The 22,379-nt window shown below is 42.5% G+C and overlaps 1 protein-coding gene across 4 annotated transcripts in view; it reads left to right on the top strand.

Annotated features, from left to right (window-relative positions):
* CPNE4 (copine 4) overlaps window positions 1-22,379 on the top strand; it is a 262,207-nt gene that overhangs the window by 192,914 nt on the left and 46,914 nt on the right. For all 4 annotated transcript variants that reach the window (XM_085226459.1, XM_085226458.1, XM_085226457.1 and 1 more), the window contains one exon: window positions 20,802-20,900. In XM_085226459.1, the coding sequence (XP_085082585.1) occupies window positions 20,802-20,900 (99 nt within the window). The remainder of the gene's footprint in view (window positions 1-20,801; window positions 20,901-22,379) is intronic.

The following is a 22,379-nucleotide window of genomic DNA, read 5'->3' as shown; positions in this document are numbered from 1 at the left end:
GTTTTTCTTTCTTCTTTTCACTGTTGTTAAAGAGTGTAATTTGTGCTTTACATATATGTAGGAGAATATCTCTCTGAAAAGTGATAACACATGCAGAGACAATGTGGAAACATATTACATGGTTTGAGAAATTGGGAGAAAAGATCATGATGAAGCAGAGAAAATACTAAAAAATCTTCTTAGTTCCAGTTGTGGTAGTTTAGTATGATGAACTCAGAATTTATTTCTCTTTTTTTTTTTTTTTTCCCAATTGCTTTTCTTTGTGGGTAGTCTTCAGAGAATATCTGCTGACTTGCTAGACGAATCCTTTTATTCTGCCTGAATATTCTTCTCTGTGTAGGGTCTTTTGTTTTATTGAAATGTGGTGGCTGTTTAATAGCTACCCTATTGATACAGATACTTGTTTTATTTAAATGTTCTCATGTCCTTTAATCATAGTGAGATAAATCACCCATATTAGAAAGAAATAGGGGTTATAATTACATGAAATTAAATGTTTGATTCACTTTCTTCTTCCATTACTAATTATTTTAATGATAGTTTTATAACACATAGCAGAGTAATGAAAGAATGTCCATACCTACATCATTTTCTTGAATGTAAAGGAAATCACACATTAATCTGACAAAATGTTGACATTATAAAATGAATTATCAGCTCAGTTTTAACGAGGCCTCTTTTTATTCACCTCCAATTATTTGTTCTGTAATTTTGGTCATTTAAGCAACCTAAGTAACAGATTGTTTATTCAGAGAGGATACTTAGCAAGCTAAGCACTGTGACTTCCAGCCATTTATTTGGATTACGAAAACAGAGCTTAGCTTTCTTAAGTCTTGTTTTTGAGTAGCAAGCTGCTCTCTTTGCTGAAGTTTTCCTTTTCCTGAAATGCTGCATTTCTGGTGCACAGATATTATGAGGAGCAGCTGAGGGAGCTGGGATTGTTCAGTCTGGAGAAGAGGAGGCTCAGGGGAGACAAGATTGTTCTCTACAACTGCCTGAAAGGAGCCTGTGCTGAGGGGGAGGTCAGCTTCTGCATAACTAGCAATAGCACTAGAGGGAATGGCCTCCAGTTGCACCTGGGGAGGTTTGGGTTGGATATTAGGAAATACTCTAGAGTGCTGAGGCAGTAGCACAGGCTGCCCAGGAAGATGGTAGAGTCACCGTCCCTGGAGGTGTTCAAGAAATGTTTACGTGTTGAACTAAGGGACAAGGTTTAGTGGGGAGATATTGGTGGTAGGTGGATGGTTGGATTAAACAGTCTTGGAGGTTTTTTCCAGTCTTGGTGATTTTATGATTCAGTGATTTCATTCCTGTCTCAGGTCAACTGAGGACTCTGCTAAACTCAGCATTTTGCTAGTTTGATACACTATAATGTATGCCAGAGTAATAAATAAACGATTTTTCTCCTATTCTGTCTTGCAGTATTATTCTGTCTGAGGTGTGTTAATGGGTAGTTTTAACTTGAGAGCAGGCAAACTGAAACATACAGTGTTTATTTTAGAGAAATTTCACAGGCAGGCAACCACTTCCTTTTGTTTATCTGGTATATCCTGCATAGCCTGGTTAGTGATTTGAAGTGGGAAGAAGGGCATAGAAAATAAGCAGGTATGTACAACGTCTCCATTTTATTCTTCTGTGCCATTTGACCATGGAAGTATTTTAAGTTGCTCTTTATAGCCTAGTAATCTTCAAGTACACCTAGATTTAATTCAACTCATGAGAAATGTAGATAGGACCATATGCAGTGAAGGACTTTGGCTATTCAATAGGGTAATTAGGAAGTCTTGCAAGGTATCACTTATGGCTGGTGGGCACCCACCTTTAGGTGAAAGTGGCATCTCCTCAAGGGCTTGCAGAAATGCTCTGTGACAGCCCACGGCAGAAAGCAACAAACAATGCTGCTGCAGGCTGACTTACAGGGGTTGTGGAGATGTTAGAAATGTAATTGCTCATGTTGGAATCAGGCCAGTGAATAGGGTCACCTCTCTTGGCCTTTAAAGGAGTGTTTTGGCATGTTCCAGCTGCAGCACTAGCTCTTGAAGTTGTAGCTGAGTTTTCTCCTGAATCTGGAAAGTGGCCTTTGTGCTCACAAACTCTGTCACTGATCAGTCAAGTAACAGCAGTGCCAGCCATAGTGTACCACATAGCATCTTTTGCCAAAATCATGTGTGACAGAATGCACTTCATCTGATATGACTCTTGTTCATCACTGGTGAAAATGCACAGCTAATGGTAGTGCCTATGTTGAGGAATAGTGTTTTGTAGCTGAGAATTCACTCTATCAAATAGTGTTTTTGTGCTCTTTGTTATAGTTTCCATTGGAATAAATGGAAGCATTACTTTCAGAGTCACCTACACATATTCCACAATGTCCCATCCACTCCACCAGGAAGATATGTCGTAACTCAGTGCTGTATAAATCCCTGTTATCTCACCACTCAGGATTTCATCTCCTTTTCTACATCATTTCACCCTTAGTGGTTCTGCTTTCCTCAGCCTGTTTGCTACCAAGCTTTTTCCCCCTTCTCTCCATGTTTCTGTCTTTACAAAAATGTTCTTCCAAAAGAGGCTGCTGAGAGACTGAGGATGCTTGGGTTGCCCAGGAGAACAGGACATTAAGAGGGACCTCACTGCAGCTCCCTGAGGTGGGGAAGCAGAGAGAGGTGCTCGGATCTGGCAGAATGGGAATGGCACAGAGCTGTGCCAAGGGAGGGTCACAGTGGGTGTTAGGAGACATTTACCATGAAGGTGATCAAATACTGGAAATTCCTGAAGAAGTGGTTGATGTTCTGTGCCTTTTAGTGCTCAAGAGGCATTTGGACAACATCCTCAATAACATGCCTTAGCTTTTGGTTAGCACTGGCGTGGTCAGGCAGCTGGACCTGATGTTCTGTCTGACTGAGCTGTGCTGTGCTATGCTATGCTAAAACCTTCAGGTCTGCTAGTTGTGTAGCATAATTGTGGTGCTGGACACCGTGGGTTGGTTTCCAGGCTGCTCCTTCCCAATTATCAAAAGATGCTGGAAACAGGAGTAGTGATTGGAAACACAGGAACTCCCTGTCCATGTGCCAGTTCTCCCTATGAGCTTATTCTCAAGTTTCCATGTAGCCTTGTCGAAAGCCGCCTTATGGGAAGAGACAAACCAAGAGAGTTAGGAGTAGTTAGTGAGAACTCTTAATTATAGGAAGTATTTGTAAAACACTTGAATGGATACAAGATGAAAACAAACAGACAAAGGAAGTCTGCTTACTTTTAGGCAGGCAGTAAGTATAATCTGTTTTCTACCTAAAACAGGAAGAAAAAAACAGAAATTACATTACTCTGTGCGTACAAAAAAACAGCAATCTGAATAATTATGTGAAAGCTATCCTGCGTATCAAGACTGTTACCGTCTGTTCCATGCTTTTAGCTTGTAAGCTTCCAAGAAACAGGAAAATATCTGCTATTTAGCTAGCATATAATCTCTTCTGAAAGATCCAGATGCCATGTTGTGATCTTAATATAACTCTTACTGGAAGTCTTTGATGATGTGTTGCTGAGGGAGCTTGTGGCAATGCAGTGGCTTAGATTCTGCATTTGAGATGCTTTCAGTGTCCATGAAGGAGATTAATTCAACACTAAACTTGACAGAGGACAAAAAACAAAACTCTGTCCAGAAAATAAACTTAAGAGCAGTACTAAAAGAGGCTGGGGGCTTTTCTTAAATTCATAATCTGTGCAAGAATTAACTGGAGATGTACTGAAGTACCTGTGTGTTTGTATGAGAGCGATAACTGAATTTCGGAACAACAACAACACAAAAAAAAAAAAAAACCCTGAAATGAAACAAACAAACAAAAAAATCCGAAACCTGAAATGAGTCCCCTTATAACCAATGATGACTGCTGTGATAAATGCAAATTGTTCAGGAAAAGTTTCATGAGAATGAATTTTTTAAGATCCTGCATGTGAGTGAATATGAGAAGACCTTTATTCTCCCAGGCTTTCACCCTTAAGATAAACTTAGGTTTAACCTTTAACCTCAACCTCTCTATTTTAGCTATTTCAGTTATAGTGGCTTATACCATGGTTCTCTATTTAATCTAGAAATCTGACTATTTCAATTTTTTTATTTTCCTCAGGAAATATGCTTTAGAATATCATTCTAGTAAACATTCAGAATTGCTTTGCGCTTATTAATTGATTTCTTGTCCAGATTATAGTAAAAACTTTGTGTTTGAACCCTCTGCCAGTCTTTATTTTATAAATTATCCAAAATGGGGAAGATCCACCTCTACGGCTGTTTCATCCATTGAATAGAGTGACCAGTTCAGGGCCATTAAACCAGTGCTGTTTGCCAGGTCATTCTCTTGCAATGACATCCAAGAGACATGTGTAATTAATTCCCTCACTGATTGACAACAGTAAGAACAGTGTAATCAGTCACTTTGTATAAACAGTCCTCATTATTGCAAGTAGTGTTTGGGGACAGATTTGTGCTGCTCTGATGGGGAAGAACATTTTGTTCTCTTTCTGCCAACTGTCATCAACTTCCTTTCCTGCTCTAGATGTAAAACAATGGTTGAATTTTATCTGCTGACTTTCAGTGCACAAAATAAAGCTAATTTGAGGCTTTTAGGAACCAAGAATAAACACTTGGAACTGGATGGAGTCCTGTTCTGTCTGAGAGATTGTTGATCGCACATGAATTGTGATAAATTTCACTCATGTGCCTGCAGCTTCTCCAGTAGGTATATCAGAGAGCATTGGTGATGAGCATTGCCTTTTTGGTAAGCAGGGATCTGTTTGCTGGGTGAGCATGAACCTCAGATACGTGTTGATAACAGGGGAAGGTACTACCATGTCAGTAAGCGAATTTATCAGCTCTGCTTTTGAAAGAGATTTTGTTTTTTGCTTAAGGACAGGACAGCTTGAAGATTGAGGATGGATACTCTTGGAGAAAACTACATGAGAAGTATTCCTAAGCTCACTGATGAAGCACTAAAGGAGCCCCAGAACAGTGTTTGCAAATAAGTTTTTGCTGTTAGGTTTTGCTATTGTTTTTGTGTTTATTAACTGCTAAAAAATGATACATTATGGTATGGCCTGTTTGGACTAAGGCATAGGCTCAAAAAGTAGAATCTTGTTGATGCAGATAGACAGCCACTTTTTTGTTTTTGTCTTAGCTTTAAAGATGCTACAGACTGCAGTCTCATCTGTTAGACAACTATATCTTCACAAACACAAGCAGACTACTTAGAAATTATTATTCAATTTCTGGGTTGCTTATTATGTTACTACTGTTGTTTTGAATGAGAAAATAGGAATGTTGTAATTAATACAGAGTTCTTTACCCTTAATATAAAGAAATTGTGGTGTCTAATATGTAGGCAATACAACTACACAGACGTTACTTATAGGCCAGCGTGCAAATCTAAGTTTGCATTCATGTCCATACTGAACCTGTTTAGTAACTCTGCAGTTTCTTCTGTGTATCCTGAGGATTTTGTTGCATAAGTGTTCCTGCAAAGTAGTTGTTTATCTTCTTGTCACTACTGAAACCTGCAGTCATTAAAAATCTAATTGTAAGTCATCCCTCAAACGATGCAACTTTTTTTTAGCACATTTCTGTGTTTCAGGGGAATATATCTAGGGTGCATTTGTACACACTAAATAGTGTGTAAGGTCTGTGTCTGGGGCTCCTAGACACCCTTGCAAAAAAGGGTAGTCAAGAAGCTACATTTTATAACTAATTGGTTTTGAAATGACCCTGCTTCTTAGCTACTGTGATCTGTCAAGAATAGACAATATCCAGTTGTGAGGTTTCTCATCATTGCTTGAGACCCTGCCAGCGTGCACAAATCCCATGAGCTATAGAGAGGTGGATGTGATAATAGCAGTTCTGTAAAAGGTCCCTTTTTTCATTTGGCAAGAAGTGAAGTACGCTCAGGCAAGTTGTGTATTGCTGCTGTCAATAACACGTGACTCACTCATCTGATGTAGTATCAGAGGACCTGCCACTCTTAGTAGAAAACCGTGGATTTACCTTCCTTTCTCTCTTCTCTCCAAGGTAGATAATTTTTGAAACCAGACTTCACGTGATCATAGATCCAAAAAAGCATTGTTTTTCTTTGTGTTTTGACTGTTGTCTTGGGTGTTGTATTTATGGTAGCTTGTGAAAAGGAATGTTGAATCACTTGCCATTAACCATGGAAGAGGAAGCTGTTAGTGTTGTCTCAAGTCTCCATCTGTGTCAATAGGCAAAGTATCTGAAAACAGTACAATCCTATTAATTTTTGATGCACATCTGTTACCACTGCCTATGTCAAGAAGCAAGGCACTGTGGTACTGATGAAATCCTGGCACGTTTTGAAGGTAATAGGAAACATCTCCTAACAAATGCTTGTAACAAAGCTGGGATTTTAACTAATGCTATGCTTGTCTACTGTTGGGAATCAGTTAATTCAAATTCAACAGAAATGAAGCTATAGTTCTCAAAAATAATATAATCAAGAAAGTAACTTTGAAAGTTGTTTCTAGCTTGCCTTCATAAAGGCTGCACAAGCATAGTGGTGTAGGGTGTGAGCTTTTTCTTCCCTATTAGTCCAGTTTTTTGAGTAGTTCAGTTTCGAGAATGGAGATATATTTATATTTTTTTAAGTTCAAATATTTTATCTACAGTACTCTGAAAAACATTTCGGCCAGTGAGAGACTTGCAAGAAGCATTGGTTCATTTCTGCTGCCACACTCTGTTCTCATTGGAGCCCAACTTCAGAGTCTGAAGTCTGAAATGAGCCATGAAAAAACATGTATTTACAATTATTGGAGAAGCACAGCCACTGAAAAGAGAAAACTAAGTGATGGACAGCTTGGGTGAAAAAACCCAAACTGAGGAATATCATAGAAAGCAGAAAGAAAAAAAACAAATTCAGTTATTCTCCAACGTATAACCCAGGTTTGTGATGTGAGCAATGAAGAATTAAGCCTTGAGACATCTTGAATACAGAAATAAGATAACACAAAGTGCTTTAGCTTTAGTACTGAAAATTTTACATAGCTTTTCCCAAACCCAAGTGGGGGAGAACAAATAGGTAGCAGATAAAGACCTTCCTATAAAAAGCCCTTCTTTGAAGTATTCCAAATGGGGTGTATATACTTCAGGGAGGTTCAGTAGACAGTTTACTTTGTTATCAAGAAATAATAAACCTGTTGAGACAGACTGTTCCAGAAAAATCACTTTGATGATCAAGTGAATGTTTCGTTGGGTTTTTTTTCTGAGACTTTTTCACCTTTTCTGTGAGGCCTTTCTGAGATTTGTTTTTTTGATCCTGAAGAATGAACCAAAGATGATTTTGTGTTCGTAGCCTTATACCACCTTACAGAATCTGCAGCTTGGGGCGACTATCAAAATGCTACAGGTCACTTTGCCTCAGGATTTTGCCTCCCCCTTTCACAGAAGTGTAAGGAAAAGCCACCCACAGTAATTTGTGTTCAGAATTAAACCACTTTTCATATACTGTGGTCCTGTAACCTAGTTAGGTACTGCAGGCATTTAATGAACAAACATAATTCTCTTCCTTCAAAGGTATCCTGTAGATACTGAAGTAACACCACACGATAAATCTTTTTCATGCAGTGTGAGAGCTGGGATCATCTGCATCGGAGCCAGATCAGGCTAAGAGGCTCATATTCATCCTCTTCTGGATGCTTGGGCTGCTGCCTTTTTGGCTCTTTTTGCCCTTCTGCTGGGATAAGACTGCTGGAGAAGTGGGCATTTGGTCTTCTCACCCACCCAACTTTTGTCCCAAGTCAAGTGCTTTAGGTTGAGGGTGTTCCCATGCTGTACCTCTCCATCTAGGTGGCAAGGTAATGCCACCACAAATCATGCCAACATGAACAGTCATTTTTGGACTCTGAGCTTACGCACAGCTGGACAAATAAAATCAGGCTTGCAAGACTGGGAATTTTCTAGTTTTTGGTGTGTTTTTTTTCTTTGCATTCTGTAATCTGCAGTGTCTGGCACGCTGAGGGAAAATCAAATGGATTATTTTCAGGAAGTACATTTTCGTGATCTGGCTGTGAGCTACCTCCAGATACAGTTTAGTCATGAGGCTCACTGCCAACCTATTAAAAACTAACCTTCAGAACATATTTTGCTCAGTGAAAACGCAGTCTAACTCTCATAATAAGACTTGGAACACCACTCTGTTGACTTGAGTCATGTCACAGAGACTAGACCTTAAAAAATGAAGTTTGTGTTTGGATCATATGTCAATATCTGAGGTAGAAAATATTAATTTTGCTATTTAATTATCAAACAAAAATGTCTTACTCTGTTGGAGACACTGAATTGGGAAATTACTTTTTTCTTATCATCAAATCACAGGTCATCACTGTTGGCTGCAGTTAAAGGATGGTAAATAAAGTCCAAATGACATTTTGTGAACTAAAATTAAAAATGTGGAAGAAAGTTATTGCTCACGTGGAGGTACCAAGGCTAGGAAATCAAGCCAGAATAACCTGTGCTGCTGTAGCTCCAGTGTCAGTAAAATTTTTCTCAGAAATTCTCTTTGTAGTGAGAGTATTACCAATATCTAGGCTTGATGAGAAGACTAGGTAAAAATAAAATCTGAAAAATTTCCACCTGCATCCATCCAAGAGATTTTTTTCTTCCTAAAATGTACCCTTCCTCCTCTTCTCAGTAAAAAAAGTTCAATTTCAGCCTGGAAGCTGAAGGAATGAAAGTGTGGATAACCATGATGGATTCTTTGGTGGTCTTATTTACCAGATCTGCTGGTTCAGTCAAGTACAATGCTGCTTCTTGAGTGATCCTGAAGCAGTGTTCCCTCTCCCTGCCACAGCAGATACCTTAGGGAGGGAGGAAAGACCACGTAGGCATGGGTGATGATGTCCATCTTTCCAGTTAGCAATATTCCACCCCTGTGTAGGATTAGACAGAAGTTTTTGTTCTCTGAAATTGAACTCGTAACCAGTAGGTAGAAGACTGACTTCTTCCATCAGTTATCTGAGCACCGATTTAACAGTGTTTAGAATTAAATATATGGAAGCTCTCCTTAATTAATGAGACCTTTCGTACAGTGTAAGTACATTATTAATTGTCTGCTTAAGAGACCAGTAATAGGGTAGAGCCAAATAATACATCACGGTTTACCTAGAGAAAAAGGATTATTTATGGAGGATTTGTTTTGAAAAGCACATAGGGCTGCCTTAAAAACAAAACAAAACTTGTAAATATTTCATAGGGAAATAATCCTTTGATTGCCACGTCTGGTCTTCATTCTGAATGCCTTTCAAAGATGCTTCCCTCCTTGTTTTGTCTGTCTGAACAGGCTTTTATAAGAACTTCTGTGTTCCAGTGTATTTTAGAAATATTTTTCATATATGATTGAAATGCAAAATTATTCATGTGTGCAAAACATTTTTCAGAGAATAACAAATAATTTCTGTGGCTAAACATGAAACTCTGAAAAAAGGAAGCTGTAAGGGATTGCATTTGCAGAGTACCCTTTCTCCCTCAGCTGTAATTGTGCAAATGGCACTGGCACAGTACTGTCATTTGCTGCCTTTTACATGAAGCCAGTATAAAGATTAAAGTACCAGCTGGCTTTCTGAAAACTGAAGTTATCAAACCTCAAGCTTGAAACAAACAGGCTGTTTGGATTGGCTTTTTAAATGTAATTTAACTTTGCTCATCTCTAGTTAAAATTCTAAGCGCAAATCAGCAGTTGAACTTTTCCTTACTCATAAGACATATTTCCAGCAAAAATTTTTCAAAGCACCTTTTACTGGAGGTCTCCATTCACCTTGGGTCTTTTCTTCTCTTTCTGCTCCAATAGAGTATTAAGATAGAGCCTGAAAAGTAAAGTTCATTGAAAAATTCATAAAGAGTTTGTGAGGTTTTTCTCCAGGGTGAAATAGCTATTTTTTCAAAAATGTTGAAAAGTAGCCATCATTACTAAAAGTATACTTTTTCCAAATTTATATTGATTTTGCTAGGACATTTTTGACATATCATTCACTTAGTGTTGCCTCTAGGATCTTAGATCATTTGCACAGTCTTTACAGACAATATCTTTTTAGATCAGGCTTCATCTAAGAAATCCATTTTTTCAAGAAAAATTTAGAAAGTAATTTCAATGGAAATTGACAAACTTAAATTAGCGAGAAATTTTACAGAAAGAAAAAATGAAGAATCACAGAATCATAGAATTGCTCAGGTTGGAAGGGACTACAAGAATCATCAAGTCCAACCGCAGCCTAACCATAATACCCTAACTCTAACAACCCTCTGCTAAATCATATCTCTGAGCACCACATCCAAATGGCTCTTAAACACATCCAGGGACGGTGTCTCAACCACCTCCCTGGGGAGCCTATTCCAATGTTTAACCACCTTTTCTGAAAGAAGTGTTTCCTAACATGCAACCTAATCTTACCTTGGCGCAACTTGAGGCCAGTTCCCCTCGTCCTGTCACCAGTGAGAAGAGACCTACCCTGCTCTCACTGTAAGCACATTTCAGGTACTGGAAGAGAGTAATAAGGTCTCCCCTCAGCCGCCTCTTCCCCAGACTAAACAGCCCCAGCTCCCTCAGCCTCTCCTCATAGGGCTGATTTTCCAAGCCCTTCAATAGCTTCGTTGCCCTTCTCTGGACCTGCTTCTGTACTTTAAACTTTATGAAACAGATACGCTTTTTTAATTCTTTTTTGTGAACTTAATTACTTTTTCTTGTTTTGTAATTAGGACGTAATGATTTTTAATGAAGATTTCATCAAAAGAATTCACTCAGGCTATGAGTGATAGCTATAGTGTTTAATTATGTTCCAGGTAATGCTACCACCAGCGGAACCAGAAGCCCTTTCTTATTTCCTTCTACTATTGTATAAAATTCAGTCTATAAATGAGCACACATAGGAATGCCTCTCCCTGCCTCTGTCCCCATCTCGCCTCTGACGTCCAACCAATTAAAAAGGAACTACATGTCTTAGGTGAAAATATCTTTTTGATCGGGAGAAGTTTTTATTTTCTTTCACATTCCCCACATAAAGAAAAGTAAACAAAATTTTGGGTAATAGAACAGCAAAGCAACAGAGTGCCCAGGAGCCTGGTTTGTGGCTGACCAGTGAGCTATTTCAGCTGATTAACATCTGGCGCAATATGACGAAGGCTTGGATTCTTTCTCTATGAGCAGCCCTTTGTAGTGCTGCTGCACATCTTCTGCATGAATCAGAGAAATTGCACTTGCATCGAACGAGATCTCTTCCTGAGGATAAGTGGAACGGTGCTGAAAGTTCGAAAAAGGCTGTGATCATTACAGAAGAGGGGACCTAAATGATAATGTGGGTGTTGGTATACTGCCTGGAGTGATCCTGGGGTATCTATTCACTGATATCACCAGCTGTGTTGTTTCTAAAAGGGAACTGAGGTACCTGAGCTCTTAACAGCATTATAAGTTCAGTAAACTGGCTTAGATAGACAGCTTAAATACCTTCTTGTGCACCACGTCAAGGCATCTCACGTAGGCATTTTGTACAGAAGAGGTCACTTATTAGCTTTTGGCTGTGATTGCAGTTTGTTAATGATGTGTGAGAACCCACTTGATGGAAGTTCAGTTCTTGTCAGGTAGTCTTTCTCAGGAAAGATCTTTTGTCCTTTTGCTCTTCCTGAGAGAATTTGGACTTTTGGCCATGCCTCAAGCTTTCTTTTGCGTCCCACACCATCAGAGTTCATTTACAAACCACTGGTTTGATGATTCAGTGAAAAAGGATTGGCAACAGTGCTTAGATACCTGCTTTGTATTATTCAGTGTAAATGAAGACACATTAAAAGGTGGGCCAGAGAGTGTAGCCAGTGAACATGCAAGTCTTTTTTACTAAAATCAATACCAGTGCATGCTTGACTCTCAAGATCCAGTTGAGATTCAGCAACTTCAGTTCCCTTCTGGGTGAATTCAGGGTGCCCTTTAAACAAAGCAAACTTCAACTTGCTTCAGTCTGACAACTGTCTGAGCAGCAAAGCTGTCTTTTTCTCAGGTTGTACGATCACCAGCAGTGGGTTGTAAAGCAGTGAGCCTGGCTCAGATGGGGCTTGAGAAAACTCACTGTCCCTAAGCCTGGTACCGCACCGTTGGAGCCCCATCACAACTGGTAATGCAGGTCACACCTGCCTTTCTCAGCAGAGAACTTCTCTGCCTCTCCACTGACCCAGTCCAGTCTTTCATCCCACACCCATGTGGATCTGCAATGCTCCTTGTGTGAATGCAGAGATGGCCTTGAGGCCATTCTGCTTGTGAAGAAAAACAAGGAAAATAACGGTTTGCTATCAAGATGTAAGGACTTCTGATTCTGTCAGTGTATGCAGGCTTTAGCTAGGGCAACCATGAGACTGAATTTAGGATTCTGTTCTTTGATATTGTAACCTACTATATTGCTTTTGGGCTCGTTTTAAAAATGATATGTATCAAGGCTTATAGTTACTGCTATGTACTTTGTCTTGCCTAGATGAATTTTATTTAGCTGTATCTGTAAAATAAAATTCTCACAGCTAAAGTCACTGAGATATTGATATTTGTGCATGAATTCATGAATGACTACCAGCAGGATTTGGCTTTACTAGTTGCTGCTGAGCAGCAGAGGAGAGCATTAGAGAGGTTAGGATTGGAAGCCCAGATGGAGCTGAACTTGGCAAGGGAGGTGAAAAAGAACAAGAACAAGAAGACGTGGGCAGGACGAGGCAGGCCAAAGAGAGCGTTCCCCCTCTGACAAATGAGGATGGAGAACTGGCTTCCTCGGACATGGAAGAAGCTGAGATGCTCAGTCTGTGTGTTGTCGCCTCAGTCTTCAGTGCTAGTCAGGCTCCCCTTGTCTGCCAGAACCCTGAACCTGCAGGTGTGCATTTCCCAGAAGCATCATCTCCCACATTGGAGAGGTTTCTCCGGCCACTTCTTGCTGGTCGTACAATCCTTAAGAATCATGGAATTATTAAGGTAGGCAAAGATCACTGAAATCATCTGATCCAGCAATCTTATTTTTAATTATTGTATTGAGAACAACAACAGAAAGATAACAGAGTACCTCACCGAATGCTATCTCCCTGCCAAACAAACCACGTGACTTTGTTTCCATCACCCACAAGAAGTACGTTCTGTGTAACCCGTGCTTTGCATGAAACAAAGCCCGTGTGCGGATGCGTTCCCTAAAGCAGGAAAGAAATTGCAAGTAATAACAGACTTAGACTGGATCGTGTGTGCATTTAATGAAACAGGACAATTTTGTAGAAACGGCCTGGAAAGAGAGAATCCATCCAACCAGAATTCAGCTTTCTTACCTGAAGGAAAGACGTTTTTATACATAACAGTGTCTTTTATTTGCAGAAACAATGGCATTGGAAAACATAGCTAAAGAAGTAACTCTAGAACAAACATTACAATAAAGAAACAACATAAAACTATTAACATCAATATCTAAAAGGATTAAAAGGAATGCAACAGTTCCTGGAAAGTCTGTCAAAGGGAGGGTCCTTGCTAATAGTGAAATGAGGAGCCTTGCAAAGTCTGTCAGGGTTAAACACTTGAAGGTCCGTAATATCAGAGAGCAGTTGGCTGTGAGAAGCCTGAGGTCCTGCATTGTTGTCGAATGGAGTGGGCCTCATGTGGCATGTTCTGGCAGGGCTGTCCACCTGCAGCACGGCAGGCTGGATGGTCGGCAGCGAGGGGGGCTCCTGCAGCTGCTTGTGCCGGTTCCGCTGTTAGGATTTGGTGGGCAAGGAGCCACGGTGCTGAGCAGGCTCTGCTTCTGCTTCCTTCATCACTTTTTTTGGCAGTGCGACCATATCTTGAGTGTCTTCTGTGTCAAAAGGGTCGTCTATTGCAAGGAATGATCTCTTTCTTCCTTGCACATCCAGATGCTTTGTTTTACATTTGCGTTTGCCTGATGGTTTCTGGCACTCAACCTGTTTTTGCAGCACAACCTAGAATCATAGAATCATAGAATTGGTCAGGTTGTAAAAGACCTTAAAGATGATCGAGTCCAACCACAACCTAACCATACTACCCTAACTCTAACAACCCTCCTCTCAATCATGTCCCTGAGCACCACATCCTAATGGTTTTTAAACACATGTAAAGATGGTGACTCAACCACCTCCCTGCCTGGGGAGCCTATTCCAGTGCTCAACCTCCCTTTCTGTAAGGAAGATTTTCCTGATATAGAACCTAACCTCCCCCCCAGGCACAACTTGAGACCATTTCCCCTCTTCCTGTCAACAATGAGAAGAGACCAGCGCTGCTCTTGCTGCAATCGCCTTTGAGGTATTGGAAGAGAGTAGTAAGGTCTCCCCTCAGCCTCCTCTTCCCCAGCCTAAAAAAGCCCAGTTCATTCAATCACTCCTCATAGGGCATATTCTCCAAGCCCATCACAAGGCTTGTTGCCCTTCTTTGGGCCTGCTCCAGCACTTCAATGTCCGTTCTGTACTGAGTGCCCAAAACAGAACACAGCACTCAAGGTGAAGCCTCACCAATGCCGAGTACAAGGACAGGATTCCTTCCCTAGTCCTGCTCAGCACACCATTCCTGATCCAAGCCAGGATGCATTTGGCCTTTTAAGCCACCTGGGCACACTGCTGGCTCATATTCAGCCAGCTGTCCATCATAACACCGAGGTGCCTTTCCGTCAGGCAGCTTTCCACCCACTCCTCCCCCAGTCTGTATGGCTGCCTGGGTTGGTTGTGACCAAAATGCAGGACCCGACACTTGGCCCTTTTGAAACTCATAGAGTTTGCCCTGGCCCATCGATCCGGTCTCTCCACGTCCCTCTGTTGGTGCTTTCTCCCACCCAGCAGATCAACACTCCCTCCCAACTTGAGGTCATGAATGAAGATGTGAAATAGAAGCGGTCCCAGCACTGAGCCCTGGGGACAGCACTCGTGACTGGCTGTCACGTTTGCCAGTCTCCAGTCTGCCGGGACATTCCCAGTTAGCCAGGACAGTCGAAGGATGATGGAGAGTGGCTTGGCAAGCACACCCGCCAACTCTCTAAGCACTCTAGGGTGCAATCCATCCGGCCCTGTGCACTTGGGAGCGTCCAGCTTTCAGAGCGAGTCCAAAACCACGTCATCATGGATGATGCAGGGCCTGTTCTGTTCCCCATCCCTATCTACCCACCCCTGGCCGAGCTGGCTCTGATCTGCGTGTGGCTCAGTTGTCACACGCTTGAATGGGTCACATCCATGACCAGCAGAGTTCACAGTTCGGCTCACCGGTTCACCCCGGTGTTGGGTTTCTGCACTTTGTCGTTGGCAGAGTCCTTAGTATTTACCTGCTTGGTGTTAACGCAGAGCCGCATGAACCGCACACACAGCTCATTGATTTCATTGTGCAGGGTGCTGGAAGTTGGAGCTGTGCCTCCAGCGTTGTGAGCGGTGTCTTTCATTGGGAAGGCTGGCATGGGCTGGGGTCTGCTCCGTGCACTTTGCTGGGCAGGTGAGTCTGCTGGCCTGAAGTCAAATGCTATCAAATGTAGTGCCAAGCGGCAGCAGCAAAGCTGGCCTTTGGTGCACCCTCTTCACCTGCAGAACCTTGCGAGGGGCAAGCAGGGAAGAGGTGTGTGTTGGTTTTGGTGGGCCGGTTGCCGTGGTCGGGACCCCGGCGTGACATCACTGTGCTGTTGCCAGGGGCAACCCCGTGCGTCGTCCCACCCGTCTCTAACTGCCCTAACTGCCCCGTCTTGTCTAGGCCTACCAAGTGTCACGGGGTTATCCCTAGATATAAGTCTGTGACAGGGGCACAGGCCCCGGGCGAAAGGAAGAAACAACGAAGCTGTACTAACGGCTTGCCGTGCGACCCGGCCGGCCCCGGGCCGCGTGCGCTCCGGGAGAGGGGGAAGGGCAGAGAGCTGGCAGATAGTTTTAACCAAGAGAAAAAACAACGGCAACGATCTGAGGAGGAACGATGATTTACTAAATGTAACCAAATCGAACAAAATGAGAGAGACGAGGGTAGGCAAAGTGCGAGGGAAAGCACGTGCTTTGCTCCGCGGCGAGCTGAGACGGCTGAGCCGGGGTAGGAAGGAGAGGCAGACCTGGGGTCCTCCGGAGCTTCGCCTCGCTTCCTCTTCCCGCCGCCTCCTCCGGGGATGCCGCCTCTCCCCTCCCATCAGATACTCAAAATGCCCATACAAGGCAGTAAATGGGACCAGAACTGTAACTCTTTAACTCCCCCCGGTCCCCGAGATGTTCTGGTGTGGAATACTGACAACAAAAAATCACCAAACCACGACAGTAAGAGTTTTGTGTCAGGGTTTACAGTGTCAAAAGAAACTGTCCCCGTAGGTTGTCCCTCCTTGCTGAGTCAGTGATGAGCTCTCTCTCTGGTTTGGATTTGTTGATCTTTTGCTTTTGTATTTTACCCACCAGAACAACAACAGCAAAATAACAGAGTACCTCACCGAATGCTATCTCCCTGCCAAACAAACCACGTGACTTTGTTTCCATCACCCACAAGAAGTACGTTCTGTGTAACCCGTGCTTTGCATGAAACAAAGCCCGTGTGCGGATGCGTTCCCTAAAGCAGGAAAGAAATTGCAAGTAATAACAGACTTAGACTGGATCGTGTGTGCATTTAATGAAACAGCACAATTTTGTAGAAACGGCCTGGAAAGAGAGAATCCATCCAACAAGAATTCAGTTTTCTTATCTGAAGGAAAGATGTTCTTATACATAACAGTGTCTTTTATTTGCAGAAACAATGGCATTGGAAAACATAGCTAAAGAAGTAACTCTAGAACAAACATTACAATAAAGAAACAACATAAAACTATTAACATCAATATCTAAAAGGATTAAAAGGAATGCAGCAGATCCTGGAAAGTCTGTCAAAGGGAGGGTCCTTGCTAATAGTGAAATGAGGAGCCTTGGAAAGTCTGTCAGGGTTAAACACTTGATGGTCCATAATATCAGAGAGCAGTTGGCTGTGAGAAGCCTGAGGTCCCGCATTGATGCATGGAGTGGGCCTCGTGTGGCATGTTCTGGCAGGGCTGTCCACCTGCAGCACGGCAGGCTGGATGGTCGGCAGCGAGGGGGGCTGCTGCAGCTGCTTGTGCCGGTTCCGCTGTTAGGATTTGGTGGGCAAGGAGCCACAATGCAGAGCAGGCTCTGCTTCCTTCATCACCTTTTTTGGCAGTGCGACCATATCTTGAGTGTCTTCTGTGTCAAACGGGTCGTCTATTGCAAGGAATGATCTCTTTCTTCCCTGCACATCCAGATGTTTTGTTTTACATTTGTGTTTGCCTGATGGTTTCTGGCCCTCAGCCTCTTTTTGCAGCACAGATTCAGGCTGGAATCCTAAAATCATAGAATTGGTCAGGTTGTAAAAGACCTTAAAGATGATCGAGTCCAACCACAACCTAACCATACTACCCTAACTCTAACAACCCTCCTCTCAATCACGTACCTGAGCACCACATCCTAATGGTTTTTAAACACATGTAAGGATGGTGACTCAACCACCTCCCTGTCTGGGGAGCCTATTCCAGTGCTTAACCACATTTTCTGTAAGGAAGTTTTTCCTGACGTTCAACCAAAACCCCCACTGGCACAACTTGAGGCCATTTCCCCTCTTCCTGTCAGCAATGAGAAGAAACCAGCGCCGCTCTTGCTGCAGTCACCTTTGAGGTATTGGAACTAAGGTCTCCCCTCAGCCTCCTCTTCCCCAGCCTAAAAAAGCCCAGTTCATTCAATCACTCCTCATAGGGCATATTCTCCAAGCCCCTCACAAGGCTTGTTGCCCTTCTTTGGGCCTGCTCCAGCACTTCAATGTCCGTTCTGTACTGAGTGCCCAAAACAGAACACAGCACTCAAGGTGAAGCCTCACCAATGCCGAGTACAGGGACAGGATTCCTTCCCTAGTCCTGCTCAGCACACCATTCCTGATCCAAGCCAGGATGCATTTGGCCTTTTAAGCCACCTGGGCACACTGCTGGCTCATATTCAGCCAGCTGTCCATCATAACACCGAGGTGCCTTTCCGTCAGGCAGCTTTCCACCCACTCCTTCCCCAGTCTGTATGGCTGCCTGGGTTGGTTGTGACCAAAATGCAGGACCCAACACTTGGCCCTTTTGAAACTCATAGAGTTTGCCCTGGCCCATCGATCCGGTCTCTCCACGTCCCTCTGTTGGTGCTTTCTCCCACCCGGCAGATCAACACTCCCTCCCAACTTGAGGTCATGAATGAAGATGTGAAATAGAAGCGGTCCCAGCACTGAGCCCTGGGGACAGCACTCGTGACTGGCTGTCACGTTTGCCAGTCTCCAGTCTGCCGGACATTCCCAGTTAGCCAGGACAGTCGAAGGATGATGGAGAGTGGCTTGGCAAGCACACCCGCCAACTCCCTAAGCACTCTAGGGTGCAATCCATCCGGCCCTGTGCACTTGGGAGCGTCCAGCTTTCAGAGCGGGTCCAAAACCCTTTCATCATGGATGATGCGGGGCCTGTTCTGTTCCCCATCCCTATCTACCCACCCCTGGCCGAGCTGGCTCTGATCCGCGTGTGGCTCAGTTGTCACACGCTTGAATGGGTCACATCCATGACCAGCAGAGTTCACAGTTCGGCTCACCGGTTCACCCTGGTTTGGGTTTCTGCACTTTGTTCGTTGGCAGAGTCCTTAGTATTTACCTGCTTGGTGTTAACGCAGAGCCGCATGAACCGCACACACAGCTCATTGATTTCATTGTGCAGGGTGCTGGAAGTTGGAGCTGTGCCTCCAGCGTTGTGAGCGGTGTCTTTCATTGGGAAGGCTGGCACGGGCTGGGGTCTGCTCTGTGCACTTTGCTGGGCAGGTGAGTCTGCTGGCCTGTAGCCAAATACTATCAAATGTAGTGCCAAGCGGCAGCAGCAAAGCTGGCCTTTGGTGCACCCTCTTCACCTGCTGAACCTTGCGAGTGGCAAGCAGGGAAGAGGTGTGTGTTGGTTTTGGTGGGCTGGTTGCCGTGGCCAGGACCCCGGCGTGACATCACTGTGCTGTTGCCAGGGGCAACCCCGTGCGTCGTCCCACCCGTCTCTAACTGCCCTAACTGCCCCGTCTTGTCTAGCCTGAGTAAGATTTTTGTGTCAGGGTTTACAGTGTCAAAAGAAACTGCCCCAATGGGTTGTCCCTCCTTGCTGAGTCAGTGATGAGCTCTCTCTTTGGTTTGTATATGTTGATCTTTTGTTTCTGTAATTTATTCATGGTTCAGTGCGATATCTCATAGCCCACCTCTGCCTAACATGGGGCTTCTGATTTCCTTGGTAAAATCCCTTCACATTCAATGCTAGTAATTCTCTGGTCGTCCAAAGTTTAACTGCAATGTGAAGTCCCAGCTTCCAGTCCATCCTTTATTACAAAGGATCTTTCAATCTTTCTTTGCTTCCACTTTGTCGTGTTTTACTTGATAGGAAGATGTTAATTGCCACTATGTTTCAGAACTCACAAGTGGTGGATGGGCCACATGTCGCCTGTGGAAGAGAAATACTTGTGCTGCTGTGGTCTACCACGGCTGGTGTCGTGCATGTATGTAGAGAGGGAAGGTTCTAAAGCTGCTTTTTTTTTTTGGTTTTGGTCACACACTGCACTGCTTCTGTAGTGTTTGCATCATTTATACCTGTTCAGATAGTGACAGAAGCATTTGGTTTCTGAGTTGCACTGATAAGAATGACTGCAACAAATGGAAATTGTGACAAGTTTTGCCCACTACCCATTTCCATTTTTATTCTTTCCTTTTCTAAAACTGTGTTGACATTTTTCTGTGCTTTTGCACATGCAGTGGGTGTATATTGTTTTTGGCAGGGGCTGCTTAAAGGTGAGTGAGTATTGCTGTAGCGAGGCCCTATCTGGAGTACTGCATCCATGTTTGGGAACCCCAGCACAGGAAAGCAGCAGAACTCTTGGGAATGGTCCAGAGGAGGGCCACTAAGATGATCAGAGGTCTGGAGCACCTCTCCTATGAAGAAAGGTTGTGAGAACTCGGCTTGTTTAGCTTGGGGAAAAGAAGGCTCTGGGGAGACCTCATTATGGCCTTCCAGTTCTTGTAGGGAGTGTATAAGCAGGAGGGGGAAGAACTGTTCACATGGGTTGATAGTGATAGGACAAGAGGGAACGGTTTTAAACTAAGGCAGGGGCAGATTTAAGTTAGATATTCGGATGCAGTTTTTCACACAGAGGGAGGTGACGTACTGGAACAGGTTTTGCAGAGTAGTTGTGGATGCCCCATCCATGGAGGCATTGAAGGCCGGTGTGACTGTGGCTCTGGGCAGCCTGGTCTGGTGGTTGGCAACCTTTGCCACGGCAAAGGAGATGATTGTTGAGGACCTTTTAAACCCAGGCCATTCTATGATTCTGTCACATCATGACCACAGCAACTAGTATTCTGAGTAGTGATTGATATTTGTAAAGCACTTTAGTGAGGTACATTGATCCTAATTCAGGACACCATTTCAACATGAACCTGCAAATGTACATAGATAGTATCTTGTGTTTTTACACCTTGCTGAAAGATGAATCCTTTTTTTCTGTACAATATGAACTTGCTTTCATCAGCCAATTCCATAATACGTAGCTGTTAGTTGCAAGCTGTGTTGAGATATTGCTAGTCATTTCGTTTTTATCTGGACAAGAATATTTTTAATATCACCTGTGATTTTTTCTAGATAACACACAGTACAATTCTATTGTATGCACATCATAATTTCTGTGTGGGTTTTTTTTTTTCAGTAAATTCCTTTTTTTTTTTTTTTTAAGAAAAATGTGTTATTTTCTTTTCTCTTTTTCTCTCCAGTGCATAGTTTGGGACTGGGATTCCAATGGAAAACATGACTTCATTGGAGAATTTAGCTCAACTTTCAAGGAAATGCGAGGGGCTATGGAAGGGCGACAGGTAGGTGGAAACCACTCAAGCACTGTCAGTATATAAGCTTTGAGGATCAGTGTTCCTGATGCATTTCTGTAGTGCTGCAAATGACAATGCCTCTTTTTTTTTTTTCTTGGAAGTGTATTTGTTCTGTTTATCTCCTGTATATTTTACTGTTATTACATGATAATCCAAAAATGCAGAAAGCGACCTATCTTGTAGCTCTATCTGAAATAATGAGACTGTTTCTCAAGTCCATATTTCACAGATATTTCTGCAAATATTTATTTCCTTTGAGCCTATCTATTGGATGCTTTGCTGTTATGATAAAGCATAGGCACAAGGCACTGAAAGAATTCCCCAGCTGGCCTATAGTCCTTTATTGGATGAGGGTCATTCTCCAGTTTTCTCCATTTTTCTTTATTTCTCATGTGCTGCATGATTGCTACCAGCTCTAACTCAATCCTATCAGGATGAACCTAATTTATTTCTTAAATGTCTCATAAATTACAGTCCTAAGGGAAAATAAAGGTGTTAGCTTATTAATAATTTCCCTTCATTATGTCAGCCTGATCTTTTAAAATTGAAGTTGATGGTAATTATTGAATATGATAAATGATTTGGCATATGTAGTTCCAGAAATTGTTTTTTCTTATTATTGCTTAACCCTGAAGTTGTTTTGATAAATTTTCTGTGGGGGAATTTAAAATATTGTCTTTCTAATCTACTCATATTTGCAGTCACTGCTTCATGGTGATCTCAAAACTAAACAAAACTAAGCTGTAATAAACTTTGTCTGGGCTTTACATTAGATAGCAAAGGGTCAGAAAGTGTTTAGTAGGTGTTGCAGTCAGGCTGTTCCTTAGGTCAAGAAATGCTACTTGTTCTAGTTGTCTTTTGTTGATGTTTGGAAGCTTAGCATGTGTTGTTTATGTGTGTAAAATACCACTGATACATGTATCAGTCATATATTTACCTATTATAAATAAGTTAATATAAGGTTAACTATTTCCAGAGAGAATAACATTAACAACAACGTTATGACAGCACCTTAATTTTGTATGCAAGTGGCTGTGGTTGGAAAATAAACAGTGTGAAAGTGGTAAAATGTGCATATTTCCAATGTAAACATTTTCAAAACAGCACTGCAGTCCTTTCCAAATGGGCAGCTTGTTGGCCAAGACAAGTGATTTTCCATCCAGAGCACCAGGAATGTCTGTGAAAGGTGATCTATACATTTTTTATTCTGATGTGGAAGCAATGGACTCTTTCCATCCCCCAGTAACAAAAAGGGTGGTTACTCAGGCAGAAACATGAGAAGTTAGTATAGTGACTGGTCAGTTCTTACTCTAATCTTTATAAGTTCACAGAGTAGTATTAGAGAGTAGTCCAGGAATACTTTAATGTAGCACAGTGCTGTTAAGTGCCTGAATCTTTGCATTGCTAAGAGCCTGCCATTTGTCATTCTGCAAGCTGCCTTTCACCTCTAACATTATGTCTGCTTTT

The sequence above is a fragment of the Meleagris gallopavo genome, chromosome 6 (assembly GCF_905368555.1).
Source record: "Meleagris gallopavo chromosome 6, MGAL_WU_HG_1.1, whole genome shotgun sequence".
Taxonomy (NCBI): Eukaryota; Metazoa; Chordata; class Aves; order Galliformes; family Phasianidae; genus Meleagris; species Meleagris gallopavo.
Note: the sequence above shows the minus strand (reverse complement) of the source record. Positions and strands in the feature narration are given on the sequence as shown.